The sequence below is a fragment of the Lampetra fluviatilis genome, chromosome 2 (genome assembly GCF_964198595.1).
Source record: "Lampetra fluviatilis chromosome 2, kcLamFluv1.1, whole genome shotgun sequence".
NCBI classification, from domain to species: Eukaryota; Metazoa; Chordata; class Hyperoartia; order Petromyzontiformes; family Petromyzontidae; genus Lampetra; species Lampetra fluviatilis.
In genome coordinates, this window is record NC_136276.1 from 14,166,433 (window position 1) to 14,177,613 (window position 11,181).

The following is an 11,181-nucleotide window of genomic DNA, read 5'->3' on the forward strand; positions in this document are numbered from 1 at the left end:
TTCAGTGATTCAAAGAATGCAACCCAATGGACCGGTTTCGACATAACATGTGAATCTATCATCTTGCATACCAAGGCACACCTATACTAAAACAAGGTTGACCAGTGCAGGATTGGGGGAAAAAAACATTCAATTCAAACGAATGTGTATCTTCTTTCCGTGGTGAGCAACGCTATCAAAACGAATGGGGCGTGTCCAACAGTTGCGTAAGGTGCTTTGTTGACCTGAGAGATGTTTGGGTCGTGAGTCACCCGGGCACGAGGTCCCCAGGGGTGTGGAAAAAGACGCACGTGTCATCGATGTCGTCATAAGGCGCGTCGTGTGTATAAATCAGTCGAGAATCCACTATTCTGCAGAGAACTCTCACGTCTCTTGCCCTGTCTTCGTGTTCCTATTCGGTCGGTGCAGAAATGTCGAAGAGGAATCCAGACGACAACCAGTTGTATAGTTCTGCCGGTAGGTTACAAACACGATGCGCGTTGGGAGAAAAGTGTGTGGCTTTAAAAAAAAAACGTGTGGCCAAGCATTGCGTTATGTGTTCGTTTTGTGTTATAAGGCGATGTTGAGAATTCGAGTTGACATCTCACTTTTGCATACTGTGTACGACGTTTACTAATGCGTTGTGTAGTTTAAATCGTGTATTTTGTATTCTCAAACAAAAAAGTGGTTGCCTTTGTTATTCATTGTCATCGTCCGAAACACTTCCTGATGTATTTTAGTTGATAACGTTTGGCGTCTTAACAACAACAGCGATATGGGAACCTCATTTGCCAGTAAAAATAAAAGGTGTCAGTTTTGTTGCCAGATAGAAGGGTAAAAAAACAATTAGCAACAGCGATGTTTATGTATTTGCGTCCATCCGTGTAAACACTGTGTGGTGCGCGGTGGTAGTCGTGAGTCTTGTGAGTGGCGTCAGCTGAATCGTGAGCCCTGCGTCTAGTAAGTGATGAGTGACATACCGCTCTACGCAATCGTGGAATAATTATTGATGCAACATTTGCGATGCAAGTCGGTACATGGTAAATAGGTTTCACATCGGAATCCTACCGCCTAAATTAGCAGGGTTGGTAAATATGGATGGAGTGCCAATGTAAATTGAGTGGTTGGCTTCAGTTGCCTTTTGTTCATATGTAGATGACAGGTGAGTGTGGTAAGTGTCTGGTGTTAGGTATCAGATTAATGTTCGGTGCCAGGTGTGTCCGTGAGGAGGCAGAGGAACGACGCTCACAACAAAGAGCGGAGCGCTGGGCGGATAAAACGCAGCAAGTTTACACAGTAGGGGGCACATCTTGCCAGTCGTCTCAGTTCGTCAACCCATGGCGCCTTGGAGTCTGTCCCCGAGACCTCCTGTCAGCAGAGAACCTTGGACACTTATCGTGGCCTCAAAGTGCACCTAGCCTGGCACAGGCGCCGTGGGGACGTCACTGACACTTAGCGGCCAATGGCGGCTGTTGCCGTGTAAGGCACATAGTGACAGGGGTATGAAGCTTGTACATTTTAAAGTGTGCACACATTGTTTTCGTTCCAACCTTTGGTGTTATCTCCTCGTGCATGTACTGTGCTGGTGTGTTTACTTACTGCACCTTGCATACATCTGCTCACCTAACTTTGTTAAATGTATAAAAGGGGCTGAACAACTCCCATTTACCTGTGGTCCCGTTTTCTGATAAGTGGAAGTATTATTAATTGTCTACTCAAGGTTAAAGTGGATAAATCTGTGTGTATTTTCAGATCCTTCTAGCAGTGGAGTCGGTTGCTGTGGTTACCTGTTAATCGGACTTTCTTACCTTTTGATACTCATCACATTCCCAATCAGCATATGGATGTGTTTCAAGGTAAGTTATTTAAATGACATACAAACCATGGATACAGTGTTTAAGTATTGTATACATTTCATTTAAAACACTGAGCATCGTATGTTAGCTTTCATTTGGCTGCATTTTGTATGAAGCTTGGATTCATCAACTTGTGTAGAGTTTACAGTATAGAATAGGGGGCACAGTCCAAGCGGTTACATATTAAGACAAACCACTGGCTCACATAATCTGTTTATTGTAACTAAGTACAGACACAGTTTTCATCCAGACGTATGGGGAAGAGGCACGTATTAAACATTCTGCATGAACTTATGTTGACAGAAAACAAAGCAACACATCTTAACTACTCTTGAATCTTACACGACTACACACATGGTGACCTTGGAAAAAATTACCCCGTGCGTGTCTTGTGTTTTTCCTTTTTCTATCTTTATTAGATAGTGCAAGAATATGAAAGAGCCGTCATCTTCACACTAGGACGAATCAAACCAGGAGGCGCTAAGGGCCCAGGTAAATATTTTCATTATGACAGAGCAGAGTTTCTTGTTCTGTAAAGTCAAAAATTTTCAGCTTTTGTTACATTTTCTTTGTCAGTGACATATGTATTGATGTATACTGTACCTTATGTGGATGTGCACAGGTCTTTTTTGGATAGTACCTTGCACAGACAACTTCGTGAAGGTGGACATGAGGACAGTCAACTTTGACATCCCTCCTCAAGAGGTAAGGTGGTCTATGTGGACATGTTGTCAATCCACCGCTTACACCATATGGTTCATGGGGGTTATTTGACCATACTTCAACATGCTGGTCATTTTGGGTTGGTGAAGGCGGGAATCATATATGTGTGAGCATGTAAATATATTATAATGGATTAGCAGCACTGGCCTGCTGCCCACAATGCAGCTTCACAGTAGCCTATAACACCCCACAGTAGCCTATGATTTGTGATCACGCATCCAGGTACTGTCCAGTATCAACTCAACTTAGCTTCCAAGATCTCATCAAAGCAGATGTATGCCAGGTGAATCAGTCCGAGGTGGTGTGTAATGTACTTCTATGGATAATACATTACACATAGTTTCATATATAAGTCTTGCCTATAGCAATGGGTTATCCATAATACACAGGTTTTTTGGGTTATGGGTTACCTAGTGGGTTATATAGTAGCTTTTAACAGGTCAAACTCTGATGATGCAACTGATGTTTAGTAAAAAAAAATCGTTACAAATATTACCCTTTTTGAACTTTTAATTATTGACCATCTTTGTGCCGCAAGTATAAACCATATATGATTACTCACCCGTGTGCCCGTTTGCACTTCCCCACAGATTCTCACCAAGGACTCTGTGACAGTGAGTGTGGACGGCGTGGTGTACTACCGTGTACAGAACGCCATCCTGTCTGTGGCCAACATCACCAATGCCAACTCGGCCACACAGCTGCTTGCCCAGACCACGCTCCGAAATGTGCTGGGCACCAAGAACCTGTCCGAGATCCTTTCTGACCGGGAGGAGATCGCGCACACCATGCAGGTGGGTCTGCACAGATGCCTGTACAGTACTTTGTTTACTGTGGAGTGATTTTTTTCAACTGCGCAAGGTTTAGTAATGTGCAAGTGAAGACGTGCAATTTGTAAACTGAAATGAAATTTCATCATAAAAGCTTTTTGGGTGAGATCTCGCAAATATAAATGCATGGTTAACCCACCACCACCCGACACAGCCAATTAATAAGCTTTGTCACGTAATACAAATTATGTAATCTCACCAAAAAACCTTTATGAATAATATTGGCCGCGGAAGCCTATGTGTTAAACTGAAGTGAAATTGTAACTAAAATAACAATGGGGGTTGTGAGGATGGTACCTTGCCCAAGGTGTCAGCATGCCGAGCTATCCTCTGCTCCCAAGTGCAGGCGCGGTTTACGGCGATCAGACTTACAACAATCCATATTTATGACGTTTGTATAATGCCACCACGGATCGTTTACGATGCTGAAACTTGATTCAAGACGCATTTTCCAAGACATGACTCGGAACACATTTGAACAGTCAGTCTGGTTTCCGATGTGCCTTGGTGTGGAGCTTTTGTTATTCTCAAGTGTTTTTGTGGATTTTTCTCCCATTAATCCGTGTTAAATATGTCTGATAAAAGGAAAAAAACACATGGCAAGTGATGGTTCTACTGTTCCTATTGTCTATGGGAAAGTAGGGTCCAATTTACGACGTTCCAATTTACGACGGTGTTGCCAGGAACGCATTGTGTCGTAAACGCAGGGACCGCCTGTAGCTTAAATTAATTCCACCTCAGAAAACCATTAGTTACTGCTGATACTAACTTTGCATGTCTCTGTCTTAATGTTATATCGTTGTTTGCTCGTCTAAGAACTGTACATTGCCGGTGCAGTTTGGTTCTTCAGTGCTGTTTAGGACCATATGGTGAAACATTGTGCATTGCCATGCTGTGGTTTCTTTGGTTTTGCAGCTCACACTGGACGATGCTACAGACAACTGGGGAATAAAGTTGGAGAGAGTGGACATCAAGGACGTCAAGTTGCCCCACCAGCTCCAGCGGGCAATGGCAGCTGAGGCTGAGGCAACACGAGAGGCTAGAGCCAAGGTTTGTGTGTCTTTGTGAAAATGTTTATTACGATAGAAAATAAATATCCTGTGTGCAACATATCCACAATAATTTCATCTTGCTTCGCAACGCATGCTGGGTTTCTTGTTATATTTTATTTCAAAGAAACCTTTTTGAAAAGACGACCCGTGCGACTGGTGCATCGACGATGATAAAATGCAGTGGATCTTCAGTGAACCTACAGGATTTATAAATGTGTGAATAACCGAGAAGTGATGGAAGATTTAGCTTTAATTCAATCTTCCGCTGTCTTGGCTTGGTAATGTGAAAATCCTGTTATGTAATCGAGCACCACCCTATTTGATTTCGGCACTAGCCCTACAGTTAGCAGAAACACACCCTCGTGATTACAGTGTCTTGCACTTTGGCTGGGTTGCCATGAGTTACAGTCAGCACACTATGCTTAAATACAAATGATGAAGGTTATATTTTCATAATCAAGCACCCCAACAAAATAACGCAATGAAAAAACGCAGCATATAATAAGTAAATATTTTATGATGCTGAAAAAATTAAAGTGTACATTTTGCTTACTCAGTCCTCATCCCAACATGCATACATTGTTTGCATTTTCATCAGAGCAAAGCTTCTGTGTGGTAACCACCCCGATGCCACTCGCTGCAGGTGATTTCAGCGGAGGGAGAGATGCACGCATCGCGGGCGCTCAAGGAGGCGGCCCTGGTAATGGGGGAGGCCCCAGCAGCCTTGCAGCTCCGCTACCTGCAGACCCTCAATACCATTGCTGCCGAGAAGAACTCCACCATCATATTCCCACTGCCCATGGATCTGCTGCAGGGCATGGGAGCATCATGGAAGAAATGAGCCTTTCATCGAGATTCCAGGGAATGACACCCTGATCATAATTGTCAACCCTACTAATTTAAGTAGTAGGCTTCCGAGTTTTAAAATCTTGCTACTGCATACCGATGGTCAAAATTTATCATATCCATCTTGAAACATTTTTTTTACAAATCTTTGCTTTGAAAATCGATTGGCATCCAGTAAAACGGTTTAAGAATGTAAACCTTCCACTTAATTTGGTATGCCTGGCAAGTATGCCCCGAGGTTGTAATCAGCATTCAAGCAATTATGTGGCTGTGTGTTGACTTGGGGTCAACATTACAATGCATTAATTCATAAATAAATATTGATTCTTGCGCTATAAATGTGTGTCGATTAAGAACTATTTTTGCGTGTACATTTTTTTTATTAAATGCATGTGAACCCTGAGGCTGCGAGAAGTAGTTCCATTGACAATGTGAAATACATATTTTGTTGAGTTGTGATAAATTACATTCCTAATCTAGACTTTAAGTTTTCGTGACTGCAGGGATCCATACACTTTGGTTCTTTCGGTAAAGTCACGCAGCCTCCCACTCCCAGCCCTGCTCCCCCCCGCCCCCCCCCCCGGCATTTTTCCGTACTCGCCCTTTAATCCCTTCTAGCAGCGCTTCACTTGGCAGCGCCCCACTCCCTCTACCCCACACCCCCCTCTCTATCTCTCCTCCCTGGCTCCTCCCCCCCTCTCTGGCTCCACCTATATAGCCTCTTGTCACAGCAGCCCTTTTGCCCACTTCACCAATTGCTTTATTGCTGTGGTTGTCCCACCTGATGACGGACGCTTGTGTTGCGCCCAAAACGTCGTGATTTAATTTATTTTATTTTATATCTACGTGACTTTACCGAAAGAACCAAAGAGTATATTCCTAATGTTTATTGTTGGGGTTATGTTGGTACAGGAAGGTACGTGTAATTTTTTTATATAAAAGTTAAAATATACTAATACAGACACTGCGAATTTTACGTTGTTTGGTTTTGTAACAAAGTTTATCTGTCAGCATATATTATTACATCAATGTTATATATTGCTTTTTCTGATTAAATATAAACAATGAAACGGCTGAGTCGTTGTTGGACTTTTTAGGCGAAACTAGCTGAGATGGAAAGGACAAAGCTGTTGAATGACTCGTGGAGTGTGCTAAGTTCAAGAAATAATTCTACAAATACAGAACTCCTATTATCCACGGGAGCTGTCGGGTCCGCAAAAGGTCCTATTTCCTGCGGCCGGTCTTTATCTCCGTGTTTGTCTCCGTGTCTATGTCGGTATCTGTGTGTCTCTGTCTTTATATCTCAGTTTTTTCTTGCGTTTCTCAGACAGCCAAAAGGAGATACATCCACCACCTGTTGAAGATTCATTACCTGCCATGTTTTCGCTGATACATGGAGTGACGTGGAAATTCCATCTGGGGGTTATCCGTGGGTATTAGGCATTGCTTCGCCTAAGACATTACTCCTATTATCCATAATTATTCTGAAGATAAGTTGTCCCACAGCAAATTCATACTATTTGCAAATCATTTTCCCCCGTGCAGTTAAGGAGAGAACATTTCCGGATAAACCTGCAAATGATAAGATCTGCAATATGGGTCACCCATTTAAAAATGGATAAGAGAAGATCTCCTTACTGCATACATCATCCACGTGATACGATTACGCAGCATTACCCATCTATGGCATGTTTTACTGTGGTAAACATGCTCTTTATTTTTCATATGCACAAATTCACGTGATGAAAATATACATAAATCTCGCCATATTAAATTTGTAAGTGCATCCATAAATTCAAATTGACGGTTTCATAAAAAAAATATTACACGGTTATAGTAAGCTTGAAAATACAGTGCATTGTACATTTGTGTACATATTGCTTTTTAACATAGTTATAACTGTAGGCTGCATGACACTTTAGCTGAGACGAGGTGATAGTGAAGAGCATTGCAGTATGTAGTCTGAAATGTCGTGGCACCAAAATATAAAAAGTGAAAATTCCATGTTTTGTAAAACCAAGTTTTTAACACTGTAATGTATGACTGTGCTGTGTGTGAGACGTAAGTGCACTTTAAGCTTTGTAGTCATTGAACCGTTACGAACTTACTTAAACACGGGATTTTCCAGCCCTAACCGCTATGTGAAAGTGCTGTCAGGGTAATGTAGCCATGATAATATTTGTCAACACACATTGGGAATGGCTCATGGAGCCCGCCAATGGGATGGCATGTGAACCGCACTGTATGGGGGTGCTTATGCCAAACATGAATATCAAGATGTATTTTGAACGTTCGCACCGTACGTAGCCAACCGTGGTAATTGGGAAGTGCAAGATGACTGAAGCCAACACACAAAGCACATGTGAAAAGGCTCACTGTTAGTGAATGTAAATGACCCTGGTCAGGACATATATCTAGAAAGGATGGCCGATGGATAAGACTGGTGACAAAATGACAACTAAAAATAAGGAACACAGCTTAGAGGAGAGCCACCGTAGAGGTCCTGTCCCAGAGGGAGACAGATTGTGGCATCAAAGGACCATGGAGGATGGCGACAGCGTGAGATGGCCTTCATTCAATAGTACATTGACCATGGCTGTTCATGATGAGCATTGTGTTATGAGCATGTCGATGTGCTTGTGTCGACATATAAAACTGCATGTGAAAAGGCTGATCAAGACTGGTGGTGACAAGACGAAAAAGCGCACTTAACGACAATTATAAAATGTTTCAATGCAAACAGGTTTTAAGGAATTGTAAGCAGCTATCTAATAAATGCAAATATAGTATTTGGGCATTCACCAGATTTGACGCAAGGGTGACGAATGAGATGCTGTATGTCAAAACTAGCCTAAGTGTCATTAAACGACTTCCATGACGATCTTGACTGGCGTCTTTTATTGATAGAATTCCTGCACAGCTCACTACAGCTCTCCCCGTATGTTTCCCTTCTCTCTACGGCCGGGGACGAGCCGTTCTCTCTGTTCCGCCGTTGAGGTTCGTCTCTCACTGCCCGATCCCATCGCTGGTTGGCGATGTGCCGGGTGGAGAGGCGAGCCTCAATGGGGTTCCGCCACGTGGTCGATGGCGAGGAGAAGCTTCTGCAGTGAGCCAGAGGTCGCAACCGGGTACCCGATACCCGTACCCTACCCGATACCCGGCTACCCGTACCCAGCCGGGTACGGGTAGCCGTTTGCGACAACTGGTGCGGCCGGGTACGGGTAGGCCGTGAGTCACTAGTGAGTAACCGTTTGTCACTCATTTCCCAACATCTTGTCTCTTCTCACAATTCAAGTTCCTAGAATAAACCCACCCGCGCCTGCAACATGGCTTCATCCCAGAGGTCGCAATCGGGTACCCGATACCCGTACCCTACCCGATACCCGGCTACCCGTACCCGGCCAGGTATCGGGTAGGGTACGGGTACCCATTTGCGACCCTGGTGCGGCCAGGTACGGGTAAGGAATCAAAACTCGTTTGCGACCTCTGGCAGTGACACAGTCCAGACTCGAGGATTCACACACCGACCTCGAGTCCTCCCCTGCCTCTGCTTATATTCCTCTAGCTCCACCTCTAGCCACGCCCCCTCTGGAAACCTTCCCGATGGTTCCCGCACGTTCCCCCTTTGACTCCGTCCATGACCCTTGGCCCAGATATATCCCCGCTTAGGATTGGATACCCGTTACCTGGTGGTGGCCGTGCGGTTACCCCTTGCTGCCCAATAGATGGCACTCTCATTACAAAAGGATTGCGTGTACTGAATTCAGCTGACGTTTTGCACACCCAGAAGGCCATTGGGTAGATGGGTGGTGTAGTTAAATGTTTCAATGTGAAGATATAGATATATGAAGAAAACATTATATGCTTATCGATTTTTTATTTATATACACTACAGCGATGCTAGTGATTACTGTACTTTGTGAAATATAAAATAGAGATTTGCAAACTGCCATACTCAGTCCACTGATAACAAACCCTGTATAGAGCACAGGGGAGCTAGTGAATTAATTAGATGTTTTTTGTATTCTTATTGTGGACGCGACTCCACCCCAAACAACTATCGTGCCACTGTCCATATCCGATGTCAGGATAATTCTCTTTTGGATAACCTTGTGACCCAACAGTGTATTTTACTCTTTATGGCTAGCCATCGAACAAAAACGGCCACTGCATCGCACACTTTCAGATCCACTTCTGCAACCTTCTGTAACGCTCATCGATAATAGAAAGTCACAAGAGCTATGCACTTTTACATCTATATTGAAAACTCATTTCTTGAGAACTGCTTTTTGTCTTTCGTTTTTTGTCCTTACCCCGCACCCATGACTAGTAATGGTTGGCTACGTATGGTGCGAAAGAAGTTCAACACAAATACACCACCTCCATCTTCACGCTGTATACCATGTGATCCTCCAAGAGTCCTTGTAGTCTCTCCTAGTCTGCTTCTCACAAGTCCACATTGGCTCCACGTGGCACTGGTGTCATGTGACTGTCACCACCTGATATCGTTGTCACATGTTTTTTTCCAAATGATGGCATCATCAACTTTTCTTTTCAGCTTGGCTCCTACATCAATTATGAAAGGGCAAATTATAGTCTATTATACTGGTAGGAGCCTCCTGGTTACACCAGCCCACATGGGATTATTGTGTCCGTCGTGCAGGGAGGGGCTGGGTGGGGAGGGAGGGAGGGGCTGGGTGGGGAGGGGAGGGTGGGGAGGGGCTGGGTGGGGGGGCTGGGTGGGGAGGGTGGGGAGGGTTTCTGGGTGGGGAGGGTGGGGCTGGGTGGGGAGTGGGAGGGGTGGGGCTGGGTGGGGAGGGGCTGGTCACCCCGTGGTGCCCTTATAAAACTCAACGTTTAACCAACTCACGCCGACTTGTGCCCGCCCCCACAGTCGGGCATATTTGCGGAATACACCACGCTGCCGTTGACCCTGGCCATTGACCGAGCAACCCAACGTTCCTACCAGCTCCCTCCGCAGGAATGTGTTTGTGTACAAAATATGTTCAGGAGCTAAATGCCAAAGTGGAGGTCTGATATCCCCACGAGAGGGCCCCAGGAGAGAGCCCATATACTGTTCATATTCGACCGTTGAAGGAGCGAAGGCCACATTACTTTACCATATGATGGAGACGATAGTCTTCTTGCAGCTCACCTGTTACGTGTTGTCATGTTACCTTGAATACAGGTAATATGTACCCTTTAGGCGAAATGGACATCGTTAAATCGAAATCAGATATCATAACTAAAACAATGATAGCTGGATACACCAGCTATCATCTGTGCTATTAACACTACCTTATGTATTGTATCGTACCTTATGTACTGTGCATGCAAACCTCGTTTGTCAATCCACTGTTGGTTGAGGGCCTCCCCATGCCGTGCGGGTCATGGGGGTTATTCGACCACACTTAACCATGTTTGAAAGTTGTGATGTGGAGGCAAGGTGAATAGATTTGGGAGCGTAGATATACCTGTAAAGTAACATGTACTGCATTTTTCTAAGCTGTCCTTTGCTTACATTACAGCACTAATCTGACGAGTTTTGCTACATTCCGGGTGATTTAGCAATTTTTCAAAGTTACCTTATACAGTACTGTAAGTTTAAGCAAAATGCGGACCACGATGCACTGCTCCCAGAACTGCTGATGGTCTGTTGGGTAATTAACAAAAGCTCAATGTTTTGAAAACATTTTTGCGTGTTATTGGAAACCTACGGTGTTATTTCCAGGTCAACACTATTTATCCGTTCGGATGGGTTTCTCTCACAATGTCAACGTGTTTTTGTCGAGGTCAGCTGCTCTCCAAGCTGGCATGGAGCGACTGGGGCTCTCGTTGCGCCTCGCGTCCACTCACGCTACGGACAGAGCAATGTGCATGTTAACTCTGAGTGCG

At 44.3% G+C, this 11,181-nt stretch overlaps 1 protein-coding gene across 1 annotated transcript; it reads left to right on the plus strand.

Annotated features, from left to right (window-relative positions):
* The first annotated feature begins 318 nt into the window (after positions 1-318).
* LOC144943220 (stomatin-like) lies at positions 319-8,124 on the plus strand. The gene is made up of 7 exons (XM_078870521.1): positions 319-456; positions 1,732-1,835; positions 2,255-2,327; positions 2,458-2,540; positions 3,149-3,352; positions 4,304-4,438; positions 5,084-8,124. Exons 1-7 carry the CDS (start codon positions 411-413, stop codon positions 5,279-5,281), a joined length of 843 nt encoding a protein of 280 aa, XP_078726647.1. The 5' UTR covers positions 319-410; the 3' UTR covers positions 5,282-8,124.
* Positions 8,125-11,181: the final 3,057 nt, after the last annotated feature.